General features: G+C 43.0%; 1 protein-coding gene across 2 annotated transcripts in view; it reads right to left on the minus strand.

The window, feature by feature from the left end:
- Window positions 1-27,127, minus strand: part of DOC2B (double C2 domain beta) — a 1,333,838-nt gene extending 1,306,711 nt beyond the window's left edge. For both annotated transcript variants that reach the window (XM_075334207.1, XM_075334206.1), the window contains exon 1: window positions 26,583-27,127. In XM_075334207.1, the coding sequence (XP_075190322.1) occupies window positions 26,583-26,919 (337 nt within the window). In that variant the 5' untranslated portion in view covers window positions 26,920-27,127. The remainder of the gene's footprint in view (window positions 1-26,582) is intronic.
- Window positions 27,128-27,838: the final 711 nt, after the last annotated feature.

Here is a 27,838-nt window from a genome sequence, read left to right on the forward strand (position 1 = left end):
TTAAAGGCCATCATGCACGTCTCTACCCAGGGACAATGTGGAGCCTCCCAATTTTTGGCTGCCCTGCCTAAGGGCTATACTATAATACACCCACTTCCTGACAATGGACACTTAATGTTTTGAGGCCCTCATGCACGTCTGTATGCAGGGGCATTGGTGAACCTCACAATTTAGGACTGCCCTGGCAAAGGAAAATACTACAAAGACTCACTTCCTCAAAATGGGCACATTAGACTCAAGAGGCCTTCATGTACGTCTCTTCTCAGGGACATCGGAGTGCCACACAATGTTTTCACGTAAAATCTTTCATGTATTGATCTCAAAAAGTAACATACACCAGATCTATCTCACTATTGGGTATGTGCCCTTAACATTTCCGCCATGAAAAATCATTTTGGGGTCATTTTGGAAGGTTTTCTGGTGAGTCCGTAAAAATGGCGTAAAACGCGGACAAAATTGTTCACAGCTGTGACTTTTGAGTGATAAATGCTTCAAGGGGTCTTCCCCATGCTGTTGCCATGTCATTTGAGCACTCTTCTGAGACTTTTGTGACATTTTTAGGGTTTCTCCATGCTGCCGGGAGGTCATTTCACAAAAATACTCGGGTCTCCCATAGGATAACATTGGGCTCGTTGCTCGGGCCGAGTACACGAGTATCTTGGGAGGCTCGGCCCGAGCTTCGAGCACCCGAGCTTTTTAGTACTCGCTCATCACTATTAATAATATATTTTTACTTTTCATTTTTATATCCTCTGTTTACAATTCCACAGAGTTAGAAGTAAATAATGAAATTCTTCTAGCCTGCAGCTGTCACTAGAGGGAAGCTTGATGAATACAGTATTATGATACAATATAATATATCCATTTCCCTTAAGCTTCTTACAACAAATTCTTTTGTGAAAATATTATTATTTAACTATATTTCTGTGTGATGGGAAGCAGGATCTTTGTAGAAATCTTATATCTGCCCCTTTTACTACTTTCTACAGTTAGCAAGAGCAAAGGTCAGATGGAAGTTAAGTTATCATGGAACAAATGAGACATAGAATATTTGCAGAGATGCATCTAAGCAATTGCAAGTTGTGACATAGGTGGACAAATTGTTTTAGATAGTGTGACATCTTGATTGCCTGCTCTCCTATACTGTCACCAAGTGAAGCGCACTTATCTCATGATGTTAGGGACACACTAGTGACCATATGGATAATAAGCAGTCTCTGAACAATTTGTTTCAAAGCTTAATGTCATCGGGAATTGTCAGGATTTGTTGTCTATCATACTGTTACCTATTTCAACAAAGAAAATAAAAATATTGTCCTTAGTTTTATTTCCTATTATTTTCTACTAATACAGTAATTGATAGGAAAATATTAATCTAATATTTAAAATTCAAGGAACTGATTTGCCAAAATCTGCCCCAGGGTACGGAAAGTTACTGCTCCCCTACTCAGGGTTCCCCTCTGTTAGCCAAGTGACATCAGTAATAGTGATCGCAATTTAGTCACTTAATCGATGGTCAATCGTTACGTTCACGCTTGAAGTACTATAGTAGAAATTTAAATTACTGATCAAACAATTTATGTCTTCATCTGCTATCAAGATCAATCACTATCTCTACCTCTGCACAAATGATTTGTCAAGTGATGACTGAGCGTTCTCTCACCAACTGTTCTGTCATTTTGCATAAAAGTGGTTATCGTGCTCCCGCTCTCACTCTTGCTGCACCCGACTGCACTTGCCAAATACTCCTCCCCCACAATGGCAAATTTCTACATTATTTTTCTTCACAACCGACAAGGGTGGGCAAAGCTTTGGTAGAGATCATGATATTATACCACCCCCGTGCCATCTGCTTACACCCTTAAAGGGAACCTGTCAAGTGCAATATCCATGCAGAACCACGAGCAGTTCTGGGTGCATATTGCTAATCCCTGCCTAACCGACCCAGTATCTAGTAGCATAGATAAAGGGATCTTTAGAAAAAGTATTCCATATGATATGCTAATGAGGCCAGCGAGCAGTCGCAAGGGCGTTAGTTCCTTTGGCTAGTCGGCCACCTTAGCATGTAAGCACGCTCCTGTGTGCATGCTAACATGCTAATGAATGCGCAGAGGATGGTCATGTTCACCTCTCTGCTGCCATTGCATCCAAGTCCTGGACTTCGGCTCAGTGAGCATGATGCCCTACTTTCAGTCATGCGCACCACATGGGTTTGAAGACATGACGTGTACACCTGGCTTTATAGCACGCATGACCAAAATTCTGGGATCGTGCACACTTAGCCGAAATCCAGGAGTCGGACGTGATGGCAGCAGAGAGGTGAGCGCAACCATCCTCTGACGCTGCGCATTCATTTTCCTGTTAGCACGCACACAGGGGCATACTTACATGCTAAGGGGGCCAACTAGTCAAGGGAACTAATGCCCTTGCGACTAGTCCCCGCGCTCATTTGCATATGATAAAAGATCTTTAGAAATGCTTTTTGTAAAGATCTCTTTATGTATGCTACTAGATACAGGGATGCTTAGGCAGGGATTAGCAATATGCACCCAGAACTACTCATGGTTCTGGGTGCATATTGCACCTGACAGGTTTACTTTAACTGCTCATGTTAAGAGGCCCTTAAGGCCGCTTTACACGCTGCGATCTCGCTAGCAAGATCGCTAGCATGCGTTCCCACCCCCATCGTTTGTGCGTCACGGGAAAATCGCTGCCCATGTTGCACAAAATCACGCGGAACCGTGACATTACTTACCTGCCTAGCGACGTCGCTATGACCGGCGAACCGCCTCCTTTCTACGGGGGCGGTTCGTTCAGCGTCACAGCAACGTCACTAAGCAGCCACCCAATCGAAGCGGAGGGGCGGAGATGAGCGGGACGAACATTCCGCCCACCTCCTTACTTCCTCATTTGCCGGCGGCCGCAGGTAAGGTGAGGTTCCTCGTTTCTGTGGTGTCACACATAGCGATGTGTGCTGCCGCAAGAACGACGAACAACATTGTACCTGCAGCAGCAACGATAATTGGGAATAGGGGAGCATGTCAACGATTAGCGATTTTGCCCGTGTTTGCGACGATTTTCGATTGCACGTAGGTGTCACATGCAACGACATCGCTAACGCGGCCGGATGTGCGTCACGAATTCCGTGACCCCAACGACATCACTTTAGCGATGTCGCAGCATGTAACGCGGCCTTTAGAGGAACTCTTCCATAGTCATCATACAAATCTGTATTTTTTCCCACAATTACATAAGTGTGATTAGTAGTGTTGAGCGAGTATGCTTGTCACTACTCGGTACTCGCACGAGTATCACTGTACTCGGGCTACTCGGCGGGGACCGAGTAATCTCGCGATACTCGTGCTGTACTCGTGGTCTTCAACCCAGCATGTTGGCGCTCTTTTGAGAGCCAGCCCTCATGCAGGGATTGGCTGGCAGACCACTGCAATGCCACAGCCCTGTTAGTTGTGGAATTGCAGTTATTGGCCGGCCTGCACAGCGTGACCGAGCCTTTATACCGGCGGGCGCGCTGTGCTCTGCACACAGCCATCCAGACAGTCAGTGCAGGGAGAGTGTTGCTGCTTCAGGGAAAGGTTTGCGGCCCTTTATAGTTATTTCCGTAGCAGGGCTGCAAACAGTGTGACCAGAAGTCCTTCTCAGGACTATTGTAGTTGTATACAGGCAGGCAGGGTATAGCCAGGTCGGAGTACAGGAGCAGAGTCCTTCTCAGGACTATTGTAGCTGTATACAGGCAGGCAGGCAGGGTATATAGCCATTCCTAGTGGTGACCGTATACCAGCCTTCATCACCATATCTGGGGCTGGTGTACACAGTCTAAAACAGTCCTGATAGTGTCAGACTTCTCAGTAATTGTCGCTCCTAAAAACCTGTTAGGTTCTTAGTGCGTCCGTGCTTGCATTTAAAAACCGCACGTGTGTGCCTGTCGGTGGCAGCGTACAGGTGCACTTGTGTGCGTTTTGCACAAACTTGGATATAACGCACAAGTCTAGTGAATACACGTCAGCACAGCATTGCAAAATGCGCAAGGGTGTTGGCAACGAACAAGGAAGTGGACGTGATGGTGGTGCAGGCAGAGGCCGAGGTCGTGGGCAAGCTCTAATTTCGCCACAACAAAGGGCCACATCTACTCGCTCGCACGTCCTGTCCCAAATTCTTGGGGACCACAGCAGTACACCGCTCTTGAACCAAGACCAGTGTCAACAGGTTGTTAGTTGGATAGCGGATAATGCTTCCAGTCAGATTGGCACCACCACAAACACTCTGTCTTCCACACGGTCAAGTGTCAGTAGCTGTGATACTGCACCGCACATTTCAGAACCTGATCCTCCTTCCTACCACAAGGCTGAGTACACGTCCACGGACATTACTGATCCCACACTTGGACACTCAGAAGAGCTGTTCACGTTTCCATTCGCACATTCTGGCCTCTCGCCAGCTCCTGTTGAAGTGGGTCATGAGGAGATCATATGTACAGATGCCCAAATATTTGAGCAGCCATGTTCTCACGAAGTTGGCAATGTGTCTCAACAAGGGGTGGACGATGATGAGACACAATTGTCAGGAAGTCAGGAGGAGGAGCAGGGTGCGGAAGAGGAAGACGACGTGGTGGATGATCCAGTAACTGACCCAACCTGGCAGGAGGATATGCAGAGCGAGGACAGCAGTGCACAGGGGGAGGGAGGCGTAGCATCCCAACAGGCAGTAAGAAGCAGGGTGGTGGCCCCAGGCAGAAGTCGGGCAACCGTTCCCCGGAACAACAACACGACACAAGGTGCCTGTACAAATGTTAGGTCTTCCCGAGTCTGGCAGTTTTTTAAGTTGGCTCCAGATGATTCTAAAAAGGCCATTTGCAACACCTGCCGTGCCAGCGTCAGCAGGGGTACCAAAACTAGCAGCCTGACCACCACTAGCAAGATCAGGCACATGTCAGCCAAGCACCCGACTTTGTGGGAGGTACAACAGAGTCGAGGAGCAGTGCTTGCTGATGTCACTGCTACGTCTTCGCTTGTTGTGCATGCAAGCCAATCCCCTGTCCATGCTGCCTGCGAACAAGCCTCCTCCGGCCCTGCACCTGCAGTTGCCTACGCAGAAATAACACCATCATCAAGCACGTCCTTGTCCCAGCGTAGTGTTCAGTTATCCATTCAGCAAATACACTGCCAACGCCCCACATGCCACAGTTCTAAATGCTAACATTTCGCGACTGCTTGCGCTGGAAATGTTGCCTTTTAGGCTGGTGGAGACAGAAGCATTCCGCGACCTGATGGCGGCAGCTGTCCCACGTTACTCGGTCCCCAGCCGCCACTATTTCTCCCGGTGTGCCGTCCCCGCATTGCATAACCACGTGTCACAAAACATCACACGTGCCCTGAACAACGCTGTTTCAGCCAAAGTCCACCTAACCACAGACACGTGGACAAGTGCTTGTGGGCAAGGCCGCTACATCTCGTTGACGGCACACTGGGTTAATATTGTGGAAGCTGGGACCCAGTCTGAGTGAGGGACGGAACACGTCCTTCCCACACCAAGGTTTGCAGGCCCTACCTCAGTCAGGGTTTCACCCACACTCTACAGCTCCGGAATGTTATGCTCCTCAGCCTCATCCTCCTCCTGCGCATCCTCATCCACTTTACCCTCCACACCAGTCCCAAGCTGGAAGCACTGCAGCACTGCCTCGGCGAAGCGGCAACAGGCTGTGCTGAAGCTAACCTGCATAGGTGACAAACCCCACAATGCAGAAGAGGTGTGGACAGCTCTGAAACAGCAGGCAGATCACTGGCTCACACCTCTGAACCTAAAGCCAGGAAAGGTCGTGTGTGACAATGGCCGGAACCTGGTGGCGGCTTTGAGGCGAGGCCAGCTGACACATGTTCCATGCGTGGCCCATGTGCTCAACCTCGTGGTTCAGCGGTTTCTAAAGTCATACCCAGAGCTGTCTGATCTGCTGGTAAAAGTTCGCCGCCTGTCTGCACATTTTTGAAAGTCACCTACTGCTTCAGCCGGCCTTGCCGGCTTTCAGCGCCGTTTGCATCTTCCGGCTCACAGACTGGTGTGTGATGTCCCCACGCGTTGGAATTCAACTCTGCACATGTTGGTCAGGATATGTGAGCAGAAGAGGGCAGTTGTTGAGTACCTGCATCTCCTAAGCCGTCGGGAAATGGGTCAAACTCCACACATAACACCTGAGGAGTGGAGATGGATGTCCGACCTATGTACCATCTTCCAAAACTTTGAGGACTCCACCAAGATGGTGAGTGGGGATGACACCATTATTAGTGTCACCATACCGCTTCTCTGCCTTCTAAAATGGTCTCTGCTCAAAAACAAACATGATGCATTGCAGGCGGAGCGCGATGAGTTGGAGCAAGAAACAGTAGTGGGTGTGGGTGATAACACACAGCCGAGCCTCGTCTCATCACAACGTGCAGTGGAGGACTATGACGAGGAGGAGGATGAAGACATGGAGCAACTCTCCGGCCAAATTGAGGATATGACATGCACACCAGTCATATCCTCGGTTCAGCGTGGCTGGCCAGAGGACAGGGTAGATGAGGAGGAGGAGGAGGAGGAGGACAGCATGTTCAGTCATCGTGTTGGTCAGGATACTGAAGTACTGGCTGTTAAGAGTCTGGCGCACATGGCTGACTTTATGGTAAGCTGCCTGTCTTGTGACCCTCGCGTTAAGAACATCTTGGCCGACAATCATTACTGGTTGGTAACACTGTTAGACCCACGCTACAAGGAGAACTTTATGTCTCTTATTCCCGAGGCGGAGAGGTCAGCCAAAATGCAGCAGTTCCGGAAGGCCATAGTCACGGAAGTAGGCAAAGCATTCCCCTCACAAAACGCTAGCGGCATAGGTCAGGAATCAGTGGACAACTAAGGCGTACAGCCGAGAGGGACACAAGTCCAATCCGCCAGAGGTAGGGGAACAGTCTTTAAGATGTGGGACAGTTTTCTCAGCCCATCACGTACCACAGCCCCTGAGGTGCGGGGTAGTGCCACAAGAAATCCTAAGTTTGCCCAGATGCTCAAGGAGTACCTTGCAGATCAAACAACTGTACTCCGACATTCCTCTGTGCCTTACAATTATTGGGTATCCAAGGTGGACACGTGGCATGAATTGGCTCTCTACGCCTTGGAAGTCCTGGCCTGCCCTGCCGCTAGCGTTTTGTCAGAGCGTGTTTTTAGTGCCGCAGGTGGAATCATTACAGATAAACGCACCCGTCTGTCAACTGAAAATGCTGACAGGCTGACTCTGATCAAGATGAACAAGGGTTGGATTGGGCCAGACTTCACCACACCACCAGCAAATGAGAGCGGAATTTAAAGTTTGTAACGGGAATTTGCCATGTACCTCCACTCACCCATGGGTACACACTTCTGGACTTTGGATAATTGCTGGACTGCTGCTCCTTCTCCTCATGCGCCACCATGATGACCATTACAATAGTTAGGCCGTTGTTTCAGGTATACCACCAGTGGTAAATTTTTTCGCCCATTCTTTCAGAATGGACATTACAACGACAGGAGACCCGCTCCTTTGCAATGGGAACAATGTTTTGAGGCCCTTATGCACATCTCTATCCAGGGACAATGTGGAGCCTCCCAATTTTTGTCTGCCCTGCCAAAGGGCTATACTACAATAGACCCACTTCCTTACAATGGTAAAAACATTTAAAAAAACATGTAGGACAGCACATTGCTGGTGTGCATAAAAGCCTGTTGTTCTTGATGACTTTAGATCAGGCTGTATTGTCCCTTATTTGATCATCAGTCTGGTTGATTTCTACCCCTTCGTGATACCATCATGTTCTAATTAGTCTCTAACCAGCATGCCCCTCTTTTTTCCATCATATTTTGGTCTGTGTGCCTCCTATGTGATTTTCTTTTTGTGAAATCTCATATTTTGTACCATGGCAGCCTCTCTGTTCACCTTCCCTTTTAATCTGTCCATTCTCTTGTAGATCCTTTTTCAGCTTTGTATAGATCTAATAGTCCCAACAGGGGTCCGTTTATTTATTGGTGATGTAATCCATGGAACCTTGTTTTTGACTGTTGCTCTCTTTGTGCAATCTGCGAACACTGTATATATGATATCTGCACTATGCACGATTGCAATTTTAACAACATGTGATGGGGTGCTTGGAATATTACACTTCTTTAATAAAGCAATATAGTCCTCTGATATATTTTCTCTTTTTATAATTGCTCTTTTTGAGATATGCCCATCATGTACCTGCTTCTCGCCTTGTACCTTGGTATTTTTTCATGTTGGTGCTGAGCATATACTTATATGTACTTATATATATGTGTTTATACTACCAATATGTTGCTCGTTCATATGTCCAGCACCGGACTTTACCTGCTTTATAAATATATTTATATATATATATAAATCGACGTTAATATCAGTATTTCTATAATAATATTATATATTTGTGGCCTCCATCCAGCGCATATGCATGGGTTTCTTTCTATATATGGTAGCGCTGCAGGGGAGACCTTCCTTGATGCGTATTCTCCCTGTACGAGCTCTGCAGAGCTCCGCGCATGCACACAAGGGACGCCTTGTGCTCAGCCGCTTTTTGATCTCTGCAAGCCTCCGTCGTCCTTACTGCGCGTGCGCATACATGGCGCTTTGTATTGCTAGCCGGGCGGTGTTACCAGCACCACAGGTGGGTGTATTTGTTGTCCCTATTTGTAATATATATAGGCGTCTCTCTCCACACCCTAGCACTTTTCCCTGATGAAGCCACTTTAGGTGGCGATACGCGTGAGGTCACCCACTCTGAGCCATTTACGCTTACCACATGGTAATTATTTTCTATGGACCCTGTGTTCCTTCCATCAGCCATCCTGTGCTTCTTGTTCCCATGCCTAATGGCAGCCTCATGGCTCCCTAGTGCTTGAGATCTAACATGATATTCTGTCCATGTGAACTCTATTAGATGGACGCCCTGCACTGCGGGACACTTGTTTCCCTTTCAGCATTTGATTATTCTCTATCTATGTGTGGGCAGTACTATTATGTTGCTAAAAAACTTTTTCGCCGGATGTAATGCTATTGTTCCACCTTTTATTTTGCATTATTGGTACGACTAAGTATCATATCACTATGGGATTCCTCTCCACTATACATGTTGGTCGTGTCATCTGTGGTTAGTTTGAGAGGTGTTACAAGTGTTTCATACTGACTGCGGCGTTAGCAGATAGGCTACCTAGCTCTTTATTTTCAGCTCTCTGCACACCAGCATGGTTATACTGTTTTTTTAACATACTGGCTACTTTTTTGTACTTTCTACAATTCAGTACATGTCCATGTTTTGTTACTACGGTTATTGCTGTCTCCTTCATAATATTGGTTCTATAGAACCAGCTGCCACTGATAGGGCTTGTGTATATTCCATCCCCAGTTTTGGGCCTTCCAGCACTGCCTTCTGGTACTCCTCTTGCAATATTCATATAATAGCACAGGTGACGGATTGACTCCTTTGTATGGTACATTGTGCCTATTTTCTTCATGGCATCAGACTCATAGGTACACATGGTGTCATATTATGTACTTCTGATTGTATATACAGGTGCATTTGTATTTAAATATATATATATATATATATATATATATATCCTATCTTATTTTTGTACATGTATGATCTTCTATTGCCATGTATATTTGGTTTAAGCTTTGCTCAGAGTGTGCTGTCCTACATGTTTTTTTAAATGTTTTTACCCTTGTGTGTTTTGAATAAAGCCTATTTACAACCTCCATTATTGTTGTAGGTGTGCCCCTGGTCTGTATGTGGTATCTGTTCTCCTTCCTTCTTGCTTGTCTCCACACCGCATCAGGGAGCACCCACCTTGATTATTTTTTAGATTAGTGGTGCGCACCAATCCAACCCCCTTTCCCTTGACCACTATCTTGTCTCCTTTGTGACATATTCTTGGTGCAGTACACCGTTATATATGTACGTGATTGATTACATTTTGCTTATATACAGTTCTTACCCCTTTACAACTTTTGCATCCACCCTGGTTAGTCATCTTGCGTGGTTTTTTGATCATGGATTGGGACACTCGTGAGGCCGCCTGGCGGGAACGCTCTGGCAATATATTCTCTTCAGGGGTCACTCCAACCATTTCCGATGAATTTTCTCTTCTTACCTCCGATCTGACATCCGCCCACAAAACGGGCATACGTCTATGGTGGAACATACGCAGTCTTGAGGAGTACCTCAGGGCTGGTATTGTTCCACGAGGTCTACGTGTGAATATTTTTCCCGCATGGGAACCCTCTGCTGCGTTCCAAGACACGTGGGAACAGGGCCTGCTCAGGTGTTCGAATATTTTGATCAATATGTTGTTAGAACATGATAGGGTCCTACTCGCCACCACTAAAACTAATATCAAAGATTTAGAGGCCAAGCTGGCAAGGGTTGAGGATCGCCAATTGGTTACATCCTTTCAAACTAAACTTAAAGATCAAATGGATAGGTATGAGAAGGAGATCGTTGATAAAAAATGCGGCAAGTTTCAGAGAGACAAAAATGATTTTGATAACAGGATGGCTTTCAAATGGAGACACAAAGGCAATCCAAGGGGTCTTAATCCAACTAGATCTCACAGACAGACCATAGAGAATTCCTCCGTAGCACACCATAGTGGGTCGAGTGATTTTTTATCCACCAGCAGCGACCCCGACGGAGGGTCAGAAGAGGGGGCCGCAAAAGGCAAGCCCAGAAGAAGGAAAGCGGGCCATGCCAACCGGACATTACCCTTCCGACACTCGAAGTACAGATTCTAAACACCGACAGTGACCCTATGGATATGAATCATCCCCAGGTAAGGGATTCCTTGCAAATTATTAACTTGTCTTCACATCCTCTATCTGCACTGGAAATTTCAGTGCTGGAGAGAGGTCTCACCTTCTCACCTACTCATGGGTGTGACAAGTTTGTGCTCATTAAGGATCTCTACCTGTTTTGTCGGAACCTCATCTTCCAGGTTATGTACAGAAGGCCGCAACTTATGGATGAACTGGAACACAACGAACGACAAACCTTTCAAGACCTCCTCGACTTGCTGGAGGAGAGCTCAGAGGCACCCACCAGATGCCCCTTTCCCCTTCGGAACAAATCTGCGGCTACCCCTTCATTCTCCTTGGTACCGGCTATCAAAATTTTCTTTGAACTGGTAAGAAACGATTTTACCAAGCTTACTTCCAGCACCCCTAGGGCTCCAAATTTGTCTGTCTCTGAAAATAGGGCCATTCGTCAGCTTCAGAACAACAACAGCTTCCTTATTAAGGAAGCAGATAAAGGGGGTAACGTAGTTCTCTGGCCCACCCACATGTACTTAGAGGAAGCTCATAGACAACTTAACAATACATCATTCTATATTAAGTTGCCTTCTGATCCAACAAAGGTGTTTCTGTCTAAGCTGCACCATCTCCTGTCATCTGCCCATCGTTTGGGCATCATCACAGACAAGGAAAAACAGTACATTTGGGTCAGTGATCCCGTTACCCCCACTTTTTCATGTTGCCAAAGGTCCACAAGTCCACAACTAGACCTCCTGATAGACCCATTGTGGCCAGTATAGGGAGTTTGTGCGAAAAGTCCAGCACTTATGTTGACTTCTTTTTACAATCATTGGTCAACAAACTCCTGTCATTTATCCAGGACACCACCCACATGGTCAAAGTGTGTCAAGGGATTCTTCTACCTCCGGGTGCCCTTTTGGTCACCTGTGACGTCGAATCCCTATATACTAACATCCGACACACGGATGGCATGCAGGCCGTTTCTTATTTTTTGGATCTACAGACCCAGTCGGACCGCATGCATGACTCTTTTTTGGTGGATCTCCTGGATTTCATACTGTGCCACAACTATTTTCTGTTTGACCGTACTTATTATAGACAAATCTCTGGAGTGGCCATGGGTCCGCGTTGCGCACCTTCTTTCGCCAATCTCTTCTTGGGGTGGTGGGAATCCACTATTGTTTTTCCATCTTGCGACTTTAAGGAGCGGGTACTGGCCTGGCACCGCTACATAGACGATGTGCTGTTCATTTGGAAGGGTACTGAGGAAGAGTGTCTTGCTTTCATCTCAGATCTTAATGCTAACACCCTCAACATCTTCCTCACCCACAGCATCTCGTCTACAGCTGTCACGTTCCTCGATTTGGAGATTTCAATTAAGGATGACATACTTTCAACCAATCTTTATAGGAAATCCACCGCCACGAATAGTCTCCTTCATTTCACGAGCTTCCATCCATCACACATCAAATCAGGTATACCCACTGGTCAATTCCTACGGGTCAGACGGAATTGTAGCCAGGACAGCGATTTCTTTCAACAGGCCTCCAATCTCACCCGCAGGTTTGCAGATCGCGGCTACCCTAAAAGGGTGATCTCGCAGGCCTACCAAAGAGCCAAGTCCGAGACTCAAGTTTCTTTGACCAGAACATCTTCCAGACCAAAGGATGGCTTTGTGAGATTCATCACTACTTATAACAATGAGTGGAGGAAGGTAAGAGAGATTCTACAAAGGAACTGGCCGATATTAACTACTGACACGCAAACGTCTTTGGTGACCGCTCCACATCCCCTCCTCACTGCCCGTCGAGCCCCAAACTTGAAGGATCTTCTAACACGTAGCCACTTTACTAGACCCACGCACAAACTCCAGCGTGGTATTACCTTGAAGGGCTCTTTTCCATGCGGGGACTGTAATATATGTGGATATATGCAATCTACTCATCACATGTTTCATAATCCTCAGGACTCTTCGGATCATTCCATCCACTCTTACATCAACTGTAAGAGTAAAAATGTCATCTACTGCATGGTATGCCCCTGTGACAAGATATACGTTGGACAAACCACGCAGGAATTGCGTAAACGGATCCAGAAGCACTTCTCCACCATTAATCTTGCAGCATCTGATTCTAGACAAGGTAAACCACTGACTCCGGTAGCCGCTCACTTTCTTACCTATCATCGCGGCCACCCACGTGGTACCCGGGTCTATGGTCTTCAGAAGCATACAAGTAATGCTAGAGGTGGTACATGTACGAAATGGCTCCTCCAGAATGAGGCTCGTTGGATCTTTAAGTTAAACTCAGTGGCTCCTCGGGGTCTGAATGAAGAGTTACTCTTCACTGGTTTCTTGGGCTGATGTCTTATTTATCGATCAATTGATTCTCTCTTTACCTTCATATAGGTCCTTCTTCTACTCCACTCAACATCAAGTGCCTGGACTTTCCTCCCTGTATATGGTACAGCCTCCTCTTCACCTTGGTATATCTATCTGAATTTCAAAAAAACTTTTTTAGATCAACATCTGTCTGTGAACCTTTTGGATCCACATTCTTGGATTTGGCCTTCCCTTACGTCCAATAGCCTTATGGACTTGTGATCTACCAAGCCTCATATAAGCAAGTGTGTGGTGTATGTCCTTTTGGCGGTGTACACATCATTCAAGTTCTAGCTATTTTGTTAGTTGCTGGTGTGCATAAAAGCCTGTTGTTCTTCATGACTTTAGATCAGGCTGTATTGTCCCTTATTTGATCATCAGTCTGGTTGATTTCTACCCCTTTGTGATACCATCATGTTCTAATTAGTCTCTAACCAGCATGCCCCTCTTTTTTCCATCATATTTTGGTCTGTGTGCCTCCTATGTGATTTTCTTTTTGTGAAATCTCATATTTTGTACCATGGCAGCCTCTCTGTTCACCTTCCCTTTTGATCTGTCCATTCTCTTGTAGATCCTTTTTCAGCTTTGTATAGATCTAATAGTCCCAACAGGGGTCCGTTTATTTATTGGTGATGTAATCCATGGAACCTTGTTTTTGACTGTTGCTCTCTTTGCGCAATCTGCGAACACTGTATATATGATATCTGCACTATGCACGATTGCAATTTTAACAACATGTGATGGGGTGCTTGGAATATTACACTTCTTTAATAAAGCAATATAGTCCTCTGATATATTTTCTTTTTTTATAATTGCACTTTTTGAGATATGCCCATCATGTACCTGCTTCTCGCCTTGTACCTTGGTATTTTTTCATGTTGGTGCTGAGCATATACTTATATGTACTTATATATATGTGTTTATACTACCAATCTGTTGCTCGTTCATATGTCCAGCACCGGACTTTACCTGCTTAATAAATATATTTATATATATATATATATATATAAAACAACGTTAATATCAGTATTTCTATAATAATATTATATATTTGTGGCCTCCATCCAGTGCATATGCATGGGTTTCTTTCTATATATGGTAGCGCTGAAGGGGAGACCTTCCTTGATGTGTACTCTCCCTGTACGAGCTCTGCAGAGCTCCGCGCATGCGCACAAGGGACGCCTTGTGCTCAGCCGCTGTTTGATCTCTGCAAGCCTCCGTCGTCCTTACTGCGCGTGCGCATACATGGCGCTTTGTATTGCTAGCCGGGCGGTGTTACCAGCACCACAGGTGGGTGTATTTGTTGTCCCTATTTGTAATATATATAGGCGTCTCTCTCCACACCCTAGCACTTTTCCCTGATGAAGCCACTTTAGGTGGCGATACGCGTGAGGTCACCCACTCTGAGCCATTTACGCTTACCACATGGTAATTATTTTCTATGGACCCTGTGTTCCTTCCATCAGCCATCCTGTGCTTCTTGTTCCCATGCCTAATGGCAGCCTCATGGCTCCCTAGTGCTTGAGATCTAACATGATTTTCTGTCCATGTGAACTCTAATAGATGGACGCCCTGCACTGCGGGACACTTGTTTCCCTTTCAGCATTTGATTATTCTCTATCTATGTGTGGGCAGTACTATTATGTTGCTAAAAAACTTTTTCGCCGGATGTAATGCTATTGTTCCACCTTTTATTTTGCATCATTGGTACGACTAAGTATCATATCACTTTGGGATTTCTCTCCACTATACATGTTGGTCGTGTCATCTGTGGTTAGTTTGAGAGGTGTTACAAGTGTTTCATGCTGACTGCGGCGTTAGCAGATAGGCTACCTAGCTCTTTATTTTCAGCTCTCTGCACACCAGCATGGTTATACTGTTTTTTTAACATACTGGCTACTTTTTTGTACTTTCTACAATTCAGTACATGTCCATGTTTTGTTACTACGGTTATTGCTGTCTCCTTCATGATATTGGTTCTATAGAACCAGCTGCCACTGATAGGGCTTGTGTATATTCCATCCCCAGTTTTGGGCCTTCCAGCACTGCCTTCTGGTACTCCTCTTGCAATATTCATATAATAGCACAGGTGACGGATTGACTCCTTTGTATGGTACATTGTGCCTATTTTCTTCATGGCATCAGACTCATAGGTACACATGGTGTCATATTATGTACTTCTGATTGTATATACAGGTGCATTTGTATTTAAATATATATATATATATATATATATATATATATATATCCTATCTTATTTTTGTACATGTATGATCTTCTATTGCCATGTATATTTGGTTTAAGCTTTGCTCAGAGTGTGCTGTCCTACATGTTTTTTTAAATGTTTTTACCCTTGTGTGTTTTGAATAAAGCCTATTTACAACCTCCATTATTGTTGTAGGTGTGCCCCTGGTCTGTATGTGGTATCTGTTCTCCTTCCTTCTTGCTTGTCTCCACACCGCATCAGGGAGCACCCACCTTGATTATTTTTTAGATTAGTGGTGCGCACCAATCCAACCCCCTTTCCCTTGACCACTTCCTTACAATGGGCACTTCTGGTTTACAAGGCCCTCATGCACGTCTCTATCCAGGAACAATGTGGAGCATCCCAATTTTTGGCTGCCCTGCCAAAGGGCTATACTACAATAGACCCACTTCCTTACAATGGGCACTTCAGGTTTACAGGTCCTCATGCACGTCTCTATCCAGGGACAATGTGGAGCCTCCCAATTTTTGGCTGCCCTGCGAAAGGGCTATACTACAATAGACCCACTTCCTTACAATGGGCACTTCAGGTTTACAGGCCCCCATGCACGTCTCTATCCAGGGACAATGTGGAACCTCCCAATTTTTAGCTGTCCTGCCAAAGGGCTATACTACAATAGACCCACTTCCTTACAATGGGCACTTCAGGTTTACAGGCTCTCATGCACGTCTCTATCCAGGGACAATGTGGAGCCTCCCAATTTTTGGCTGCCCTGCCAAAGGGCTATACTACAATAGACCCACTTCCTTACAATGGGCACTTCTGGTTTACAGGCCCTCATGCACGTCTCTATCCAGGGACAATGTGTATCCTCCCAATTTTTGGCTGTCCTGCCAAAGGGCTATACTACAATAGACCCACTTCCTTACAATGGGCACTTCAGGTTTACAGGCCCTCATGCACGTCTCTATCCAGAGACAATGTGGAGTTTCCCAATTTTTAGCTGCCCTGCAAAAGGGCTATACTACAATAGACCCACTTCCTTACAATGGACACTTCTGGTTTACAGGCCTTCATGCACGTCTCTATCCAGGGACAATGTGGAGTCTCCCAATTTTTGGCTGCCCTGCCAAAGGGCTATACTACAATAGACCCACTTCCTTACAATGGACACTTCTGGTTTACAGGCCCTCATGCACGTCTCTATCCAGGGACAACGTGGAGCCTCCCAATTTTTGGCTGCCCTGCCTAAGGGCTATACTACAATAGACCCACTTCCTTACAATGGGCACTTCAGGTTTACAGGCCCTCATGCACGTCTGTATGCAGGGGCATTGGTGAACCTCACAATTTTGGACTGCTCTGGCAAAGGTAAATACTACAAAGACTCACTTCCTCAAAATGGGCACATTAGACTCAAGAGGCCTTCATGTACGTCTCTTCTCAGGGACATCGGAGTGCCACACAATGTTTTCACGTAAAATCTTTCATGTAATCTCCAAAAGTAACATACACCAGCTCTATCTCACTATTGGGTACGTGCCCTTAACATTTCCGCCATGAAAATTCATTTTGGTGTCATTTCTGAAGGTTTTCAGCTGAGTCCGTAAAAATGGCGTAAAACGCGGACAAAATTGTTCACAGCTGTGACTTTTGAGTTATAAATGCTTCAAGGGGTCTTCCCCATGCTGTTGCCATGTCATTTGAGCACTCTTCTGAGACTTTTGTGACATTTTTAGGGTTTCTACATGCTGCCGGGGGGTCATTTCATAAAAATACTCGGGTCTCCCATAGGATAACATTGAGCTCGGTGCTCGGGCCGAGTACACGAGTATTTTGGGATGCTCGGCCCGAGCCTCGAGCACCCGAGCTTTTTAGTACTCGCTCATCACTAGTGATTAGTAGTGCCATTCGGACTCAGTTCCTTTTTTTTCACTACCAAACACAACATATAGACAAGCAACTTTTTTTTTCCAATCCTGTAAACCCCTTTATTTATTTAGAAAAGGGATTTTTTTTCCCTTGGACATTGAAGTATAATTAGTCAAGCATCGAATTGCTATATTTCTTTACAAAGAGGAGTATAAAGAACATTACTAGCTAGGATACTATATAAACAGAAATCCTTACATGGGGTTAATCTAAGAGAAAGGATAAAATAAAATGTATACTAGTACAGCAAGGCAAATGTTGCTGGAGACTGAGGCTGCAGGCAAAAAAAAAATATACCGGTAACATTTGCACTCTGACATTGTAATAACATATGGCCATGCTCTATTGATTTTATGCCGTACACCTAATAATACACACCAATTCAACAAACCTCAGGAACAATTTAGAATCTTTTCTAATAAAGTAGTGTTCCTCAATTATAAGCAACATTTCATTTTTGTTGATAGTTTAAGATTTATGAGCATGGTTGATGTGATTAAGGAATTGACTCAGTTAAATAATACCAGCTTTGGAAGCTGACTAATGATCTGTAATGATATATGGTCTATTGTTTCATCTAGGTTTGTTAAAGGGACTCTGTCAGGACAAAATGACTATTGAAATCAAGCACAGGCACCCGATGTGCCATGACGGGGCCAAACATTTAATCAGACTATATCATGACAAATTGACTGTTCAAACCAAATACATGTGGTCTGTGTGTCATTGTGGAGATAATCCTTTAATGGGACTCTTAGCACAGAATGACTACTCACACGAAGTACAGGCAAGTGCTCTTGCATTATGGTGGGGTCAATAATTTAAAGGGACTCTATCAGCACAGAATGACATTTCAAGCCAAGTACAGGCAACTGGTGAATCATGGCGGGGCCAATTATTTAAAGGGACTCTGTGAGCACAGAAGGACTGTTCAGGCCAAGTATAGGCACTTGGTATATCAAGGTGGGGCCAAACATTTAAATTCATATTTTCACCTACTTGTTTACCTACTATCTCCACCCTTCTCTGGTTCTATGAAGTCAGAGCTGTCAATAAATTAGGGGGATGATTGAGAGCATACAAGCAGGTGAGATGGTGTATATAAATGTTTGGTCCCGCATGATGCACCTAGCGCTTGTACCTAGTTTGAACAGTCATTCTGTGCTGACAGAGTACCATTAAATGACTAGATCTGCCATGATGCACCGAGAGCCTGTACTTGGTTTAAACAATACCTTCTGAATTAACAGAGTCTCAATTAAATATTTGGCCCTGCTATGACACACCAGCACTTGTATTTGGTTTGAGCAGTACTTCTGCACTGACAGAGTCCTATTAAATGTCTGGCCTCGCTATGACGCATGGGCGCCTACAATTGGTTTGAACAGTCATTCTGTGCCGATAGAGTCGCTTTAAGGACAAATAGTAAGTGAGATCCTTATGGGGCAAAGGCATTTTTGTTCTTAGAAGTGTGGACATCCCTCAGTGCTGGACCAAGTTCTTATTACAGTGTTTCCTACATTGTGGAATAAAAAAAATCTTTACCAAGCAGCATGTCTGAAATAGACCTCAGAAACATAATAACAAGCCTAGCTGTGGTGTGTAATGCACATAGACCTGCAGTGTCTACATTATATGGTGACATGTGTGAAGGCTACAGAGGGCTGAGCAGATGATATAAAGAATAAGAATTTTATTTTAACGGCAGTTGGAAGTTACAAAATCAGCTCTCTAGATTGGCTTAAGTATCATTGTATTTTGTATCCACATTTCAATATTCAAATAATATTGCTTATTACAGTATATTGGCTTTATGTCACAAAACTAAATAGACAATGGGGGATAATGCGAACCTGTCTCCAACTCACTCTGTAGACTGCCTGTCTGCTATTATTGGGGCATGTTCTTTTTTTAATCCAGTGTGATGCTGTCTGCTTATGACTGGTCAGCATTTGAAAGAAGAGAACGTACACACCCCGAGTGAAATCTCTGTGGTAAGGCCTATTTGGATCCCATACTTTGATCCCTAACATCTCTTCAACAGCGAGGCGAAAAATAAAATGTTTTATTCTGCTTTGCAGCACCTATTACATTGTCTGTCAAGTTCCAACTGAAAAATTTGGTGAAAGGTGCCCTTTAAGTTAAGTTCTGTGTAAAATATTCTATTCACTATACTAAATGCCCTGAACTTATGTATGAAGGTATCATGAGATGAGACATACGATTTACTTTAAATCTAATGATGGCAGTTGTTCGCTGCGTAACATATAACTGATGAGCTTTCCATGATATCTTGATACTTAACATTTTGAAAATGTCAGCAGTATCGCACAGATATTGGAATAAGAAGAAGTACTGTGTTTGGCATTCTACAGTATTTACAGTCCAGATCTAATGCATATGCCTTGCCCATTTTTTTCTGTTGACCTTTTAGAGTTTGCTAGTTATACAGCCTTTTCATTTGAGTTGGTTTTATGTTTCTTCCATAGACTTCAATGTTTACAGTGCAATATCACATGACTTAAAGAAACTGAGAAAACTAAGACACAGTTTTATGTAAGTGTGTGACTGGTACCTTATAGAAATATCATTTTGGGCTATAAATTGAAGTTTAAGAGCGTTTTAATTTCTTAGAAAAGTCTTTTTTTTGTTTTGCTTTTATTTTGCTTTTAATTATCAAAATATAGTTCTCCGATCTTAGATACAACAAAGAGAAAACTGGCAGCACTTACAATACTTACAATAGTGTGAACAGGTGCGTGCATATCTGTTCATAATGCATAATATATATATACAGTATATATATATATATATATATATATATATATATATATATATATATATATATAAAGAAAAACAGTCACACACTTTAATGGCAAAAGATTTAAAATAATAATAGCAATCTAGAAAAAGGTTTTTTGAGATGTTAGGCATATTAGAATGGCCATTTCAATACCTGCCCAGCAGCCAGGTCACGACAACCTCATTATTCTGGGTCCTTCATGTAAGGGCGGTGAGTGACTCTCGCCGCCCTTACATGTAGGTTTTTAGGAGCCCAGACAAAGGCAGTATAGAGTAGGACCCATCATAATGAGGTTACCATGATGTGGCTGCTGGGCAGGTATTGAAATGGCCATTCTAATATGCCAAACACCTTGAAAAACTGTTTTTTATTTTCTATCTATCTATCTATCTATCTAGTCCAGTCACAGTTATGTTTCACCACATTGCTATAGGATAATGTGGTCACTGTCTTTTTTAGTACACAGGCACCTTGTGTGAAATACCTAACTGCAAATAGTAGACCAGGCAGATATGTATTGTTGCTTAATCCTTTTGTTATAGGTAATATAGTATAGTTCATGCAAACAATGTGCAAATAAGTATATCACATTTGTTCAGTACACAGGGTGGATGAAGTCACGGGTAACAGTACAGAATACCAAAATGCAGCTATGTAAAAACTCCATTCTTGGTGGCTCTAGTGTATAAAACAGAGAATCGACAGTTCCTTATAATCAGAAGAAGTACGGTACATCATAGGTCGGTAAAGTGTGCAGCTTAAGTGGACAGCCAGAAAGAATCTGTCATTTCAAAATTATAATTTGAGACCTATTCTGGGCACTATTAGAGCCAGGTCACAAAGGCAAACCCAGAAAGTGATAAGTAGCTCTGCATGCAGCAAATTGTTAAGAGCCCCACCTTGGTGATCATCTGTTGAAACTTTGGAGGTAAGGAAAGTCCTGACCTAGAAGATAGATCATGGGCAAATACAGGGTGTAATGCATTGTAGTGTCCAGTAGTGGATGCCCTGAGACCACAGAAGTGTCTCATCTGTAGTGAGATGGATAATAGAGCAATTTTTAGTTGGGCCTGCAATGCTAAATTTAGCTGTGTCTTGCATCAACAGTAACATTAACAGTGGGAAAGCTGTGGCTTGGATTGTGTATTCTCCATGGATTAAGATATTGATGAAGACCATCAAATCAATAATTTGGTACATTCTGCAAAAAAAGTGCATTTTTGAGCTTGGTAAATTAAAAGGCCTGGATATCCATTGAAGACAACAATGATTGTTGACCACAGAATGCTTTTCAATTTGAATAAAATGCCTTCATAACTTCCACCCAAATGAAGAACACTCTCCAGAAAGGTGTTTCAGTATCTAAGTCTACCATAAGGAGAAGAACTCCTGAGTGCAAATACAGAGGGTTCACCCCAAGGAGCAAACCATTAACACTAGAAGTCCCAGAGAGGGGTCATTTAACATTTCTACCTTTGGAACCCAGAGATGGGTCGAATGACCTGAAGGACTTTAGCTAACATCCTATAATCACCGTCTTTTGTTCAGGCCATTACTGTCGCACCACAGGAGGTTGTTGTTTTCCATTGAGTTTAGCCATTTAGTTTCTAGTTAGTTTTATTCAATTTAGACTAAGGGTCATTTGACACTCTTTCGGGACTTCAGGGGGGAGCTCGAAATTTCTGGGACTTCTAGTGTTAATCAGTCTTAAAAATAGAAAGGCCAGATTACACTTTGCCAAAAAAACATCTAAAGAAACCAGCACAGTTCTGGAAAAGCATTTTTGTACAGATGAAACTAAGATCAACGTGTATCAAAATGATGGAAAGAAGAAAGTATGGAGAGGGCTTGGAACTTCCTTCCACACCCACATCCACTGTAAAACATGATGTAGTCTATGTGATTGCATAGTCATACATGGCTTCTCATGACACTGTGTTAGTGGTGTTAATTGATGATGTCACTGACGACAGAAGCAGCCACATGAATTCTGAAGTGTACAGAGCTATGCTTTCTGCTCAGATTTAACCAAATGCAGCAAGACTGATTGGATGGCGCTTCACAGTGTAGATGAATAATGACCCAAAAACATACTGCAAAAGCAATCCAGGAGTTCTTAAAGACAAAGAAGTAAAAAAGTCTACAATGGCCAGAGCAATGACCAGATTTAAACCATCCACATCGAGCATACATTTCACATGCTTAAGACAAAACTTAAAACGATTTTCCCATGAACTAAGTTAATTTTAAAGTTGATTTTAATCAATAGATTTTGGAATAATAGTAATTTCTACAATTGGATGTGTTTAAAAAAAGTGTTCCTGTGCTGAGATAATCTTATAAGGTGCACTCACTATGTACTGTGTAATAGCCGTGTCTGACCGTACAGTGAAATGATGTGATCACACAGCTGCTCCTAGGGAAAGGAGGATGCAAAAGAGAGTATAGAAATAGAACAGCACGTGATCACAGTTGATTCTTTTTGTGAGGTAAAGTATTTCCCTATCTGTTTTTTTTTACGTTTTACCTCAAAGAAAGAGATAATTTACGATCCCATGCTGTAATGTCAGCATACTTTTTTACTTCCTCCCCGCCTCAGGAGATGTGGTATGACCAGACCATGTTCTTGCACAGCCCTACACAGTACATAGCAGAGGCACATTGAGATTATCTCAGCACAGGAACATTTTTTTAATCATATTGAATAGTAGAACTTATTATTCCAATATCTCTTGATTAAAATGAACTTTGTGAGGAAACCCCCTTTAAGGCAGAAAGACCCACAACAATCAACAAGTGAAGTCAGCTGCAGTTAAGGCCGGCAAAGCATCACAAAGGTGTAAACCCAGCGTTTGGAGATGGCCATGGTTTCCAGACTTCAGGCAATCATTGCCTACAAAGGAGTCCCTAAATGAACATTTTACTAAGGCTGTTTTCACACTTGCGTTGCTTTAAATCCATCAGGTCCAACTGATCCGTCGTTTTTTAGATGTCAACTGATGCAAAGGATGTGTTATTTCACAGGATTCCGTTCACAGGATCCTGTGAAAAAACTGATCCATCACATCCGTTACATCCGCTGTGCGTCCATTTTTTACGTATCCGTCGTGATCCGTTTGTGTTTGGGACAGCCCAATGGGTGTGCCAAACATGCTGGGCATGCTCAGTAGAGTATGACGGAATCCAGCACTGGATTCCTTCTTGTGACGGATTACGGCACAATCCAGCACCATAGACAGCCATTATAGCTCTTGACGGATGGCGACGGCTTCCTGCGGAGTGCGTTTTTTTTTGCCGCTCCAAAAAATGTTACATTCAGCATTGCTCCCGCCTGACGGTCAGTCAGTAAATGACTGATCCATCATGTGGCGGATGCAATGCAAGGCCATCAGTTACAATCCGTCGCTAATAGAAGTCTATGGGGAAAAAAACGGATTCTTGCTAAATATTTTGCAGGATACCGTAATTCCTCAAGGCGATGGATTGTGACTGATGCAAGACAATGCAAGTGTGAAAGCACCCTTTGGTAAAGTAAATTTGACCAATTTATTTTCTGAAATGAGGAGGCTTTATATAAAAATAATTGCAATTCCTAAACGTTTTACAGGATATTATTCTTCAACCCCAATAACACTTGAAAGTTTACCTTCCAATTGTATCGCTGTTGTTTTATTTTAAATAAATAGTGGCATGCAGAGGCCAAAACTCGAAGACTCGGTTAATGTTCAAATATTTCTGGGCCTAATTGTATAAGAAGTGTACGTGACTTCCATTTTTACCTGCTATTGTTGCATCGATAAGTAGTTTTAGTTGTATTTGGGATTCATATGGTCAAACTGTCAGAACCAGGTGTGGACCATTCTACAAGCACATTACATGTATGAGGGATTTCCTTAGCAGTTACATGTGGGCAGTGCTGACATGATTCCGGCAAGTTATTATGCTAAACCGGGATTAACCTAGTGGACAAGTGGCAAATTATTATGAACTGACTGTTTACCTGGCATGTAAAAAATATAGAGAAAAAAAAAGTAATTTCTTTCAAGACTGCAGAGAAATTGCAGAGACTCTCTTCTTCTCAAAAGATAATGATAAATGAAATTGAAAAAGAAAATATATGTCCTTTCATCTCCAAGCTGTGGATGTGGCTCAGCTGTTTGGAGCTTGCAGGTAATAACAGATCCATGAGTTGCAAATACAAATTGTGTCGTCTACACGGACCATCTAGGGTAATCATGGGCGATATCATGTAGAAAAAAATGCAATCAGACATTTCCTAAAGCATGCTCGTGGATGCTATTTATTGACACAGGATGCATCCGGTTACAAAGGCAAGTAATCCACTTTTAGGATTATATAGTTACATCCTAGCAATTGAACTAATGTAACATATGCACATTCCAATATTGTGCCAAAAATAAAATAAATTCTAGCCAATTCTAGCTCTAGTCCTATGACACATTGGGGGTGATTATATTTGTAGTAATGCCTTTCCATGCTAAAAAATTAACATTCATCTTTTTCCTTTATAAGATCTATTAATGTTTATTCAGTCTTAAGTATGATTTCCAAAGGGTAGAGTAGAAAGCCTCCAGAGATGACTTTCATTATAGGTCTGGAGATCCCCCTATATATGATTGGATGTTTCAATAAGACAAATATTCTGGCCTATCCAGTATACAGGGACAGTTTCTCATGTTCCCCAGGAAACTGTGTTTACATGAAAAAGCCCATCTGAACATAGACCTGAAATAGATTTTAAGTTCCCAGAAATGCTCATAGATGATGAAGGTATACCTGTATATGCAGAAGAATTATAGGGCCTCATTTTAGATCATGGCAAAGTCATTATCAATGTAGAAAACTCCAATCTTAATCATGGTGAAGGCATTATCAATGTAGAAAACCCCAATCCTAATCATGGGTAAAGGCATTATCAATGTAGAGAACCCCAATCTTAATCATGGGGAAGGCATTATCAATGTAGAAAACCCCAATTTTAATCATGGATGAAGGCATTATCAATGTAGACAACCCCAATCTTAATCATGGGGAAGGCATTATCAATGTAGAAAACCCCAATTTTAATCATGGATGAAGGCATTATCAATGTAGAGAACCCCAATCTTAATCATGGGTGAAGGCATTATCAATGTAGAGAACCCCAATTTTAATCATGGTGAAAGCATTAGCAATGTAGAAAACCCCAGTCTTAATCATGGTGAAGGCACTATCAATGTAGAGAACCCCAATTTTAATCATGGTGAAGGCATTAGCAATGTAGAAAACCCCAATCTTAATCATGGTGAAGGCACTATCAATGTAGAGAACCCTAATCTTAATCATGGTGAAGGCATTAGCAATGTAGAAAACCTATGTCACCAAGAAATGTATATCCTGGGACTACAGCCTATATTAGCTCAAGACTTTATCTTCCTCAGAATAGAATTTATAATTTATGTGATCCCCATAAGTTGTTTTTTGTGCATTTGTTGATGAGAGACTAGATCATCATAGTCATCCTTATAACTATCACACATATCCATAGCTGTTTATACATAAATATTACTGTGCAATTTTGAAGTGAACACTTGGGAGATCCTTTGCCAGGAGAATCCTCAGAAATGATTTTCTGTTTGTGATTCTACTCTTTCCGACGAGCTCCATCGCTGACTCTTAATCAAGGAATCTGCTCGAATTATATTCAACAGTTGCTGACATAGAAATCTTGCCCTGCTCCTTTGACAGCGGATTCTGCTCTGTATCAAGGTAGAGCTGTTTTATAAGAATCAGGCAGGCTCCGTTAGCTGATCATCTGTGTCCGAGTAAAATGCAATTGATGGTGAACGAAAATCCCCACTCAGCCAAGCAAAATAAAAAGCATCCTTCTCATTAAGTCAGCATTGTACACTGTGCGTAGTACTAGGCAGCAACTGGTGGCTTCACATGCAAGCTAGTCTTTTCTCAGATTGATAAGACCAGAACATAAATACACCAAAATGAATGTATCTCTTAACCAAGTTTCCATTAAGGGTCCAAAATTATTTACCTGGGGGTAAAGTTGCCTGTCCAGAAAATGTAAAATAACACATATTGGACAACCGAATCCAAATATACTTTATATGTCTTACAGCTGATTTTATACAACTTTTATTACAGCTGTATTATTATTGGATAACTGTTTAGTTGAGGGATAATATGTAAGATTTCATACAAATTAAAAAAGAATTACTACTACAACTACTACCACCACTTCCTTAGTAAATGGAGCCGCTTTAGAAGACTTAATATAACCTGTTTGCATGAATGCACAATAAGTTATCACTCTTTACCTCTGCAAGGCAAGATTACCCACGTGACATAGACATGGTCACACACCTGTCAATCACCATAGTAAGGAAGTATCCATGCAACTTACTGCAGTCATCTGAATCGTATCCATCCAGGTCCACTTCCTCCTCCTGTTTACAGGGTAGTGTGGTAGTAGTTGTGGTTGTAGAAGCAGCTCCATATGCCCCAAATAGTTTGTCCACATCTTCCTCTTCCTCTTTCGAACTTTCGGACGGACTAACAGATGGTTGGCTCACGTTAGATTTTAGGGAGTTACTACGGGTCACGGTGGTTGGGATACCACGAGGAAAACGGGGGAAATAATCAGAAATTTGTTTGATCGGCTTGATGGGACCTGGACAAACATCAATGGCCATATGCTCCTGGATGCTTATGGTCATTTTCTCTCCTTTTCGGAGTGTCATGCATGCGATTCTGTTCCAAAACCCAAACCAGAGAAGGGATTGAAGAAAGAGAGTGGTTTATTGAAGTTCAACTACATAAAGAAGCAAATATTTCCCTTGGAAAAGAAGGTCAGAGATGGTGCTGCAGGCTACGTTGTTCTCTCTCTTGGACTTTCAGACACCTTTTACATAGTGCCTGTAGCTTCCTGCAGCCATACACGATCCTTATCCTCCCAGTGACTGCTAATCCTAAGCGTGAGGGAGAGACGAACTGACAGGCAGGAGGGGTGTGTATAGGGTGATGTCACTTGTTAGCAACCAAGCAAAATACAGGAAGCAAAGGAATGAGGGATGGATCAGGTGCATTCAGCAGCTCCATACCTTGCAGCCTGCCAGCATCATAATTAGGCTCGGTGACTGTCAAAATTAGGGACTTCAGAACAAAAGGATATTTCTTCATTCTTAAAGAGCTGAACAGCAGAAAGAAATAACTGCAAATGCTGCCGTGCTTCTCATTGATTTCTTAGATTTTCCTCAACAGCTATTGCAACCCTTAAGCTCCCAGAGAATCAGTTCTGCTTTAACACAGAGGGTTAATACTACACCGCACAGCATGATAATCATTCTTAATTACGGTGGAAATGAAAATAAAAAAAAAAATACAGGTGGTGGGAGCGAAATGTTAGCATCAAAATTGTACGTTTTTATTTTTTTTTTAATTAGCACAACACTTACACGTTAGTTGCAAATAGATGGTTATTAAAAACAGTGTTAATTACATGCAACCGCAAATCAATGTGGATATGTTCTGATGCCGAGGAAGGTAACGTGATAGTGTGGCAGGTTGTACACTACATCTGCCATGATGCCTCACCTGTTTACCGCAAATTATTCATGCAATCCGATGTGAATAATCATGTTATCTCGTAGTTTGGTTTAA

Source organism: Anomaloglossus baeobatrachus, chromosome 2, assembly GCF_048569485.1.
Source record: "Anomaloglossus baeobatrachus isolate aAnoBae1 chromosome 2, aAnoBae1.hap1, whole genome shotgun sequence".
In the NCBI taxonomy this organism is placed as follows: Eukaryota; Metazoa; Chordata; class Amphibia; order Anura; family Aromobatidae; genus Anomaloglossus; species Anomaloglossus baeobatrachus.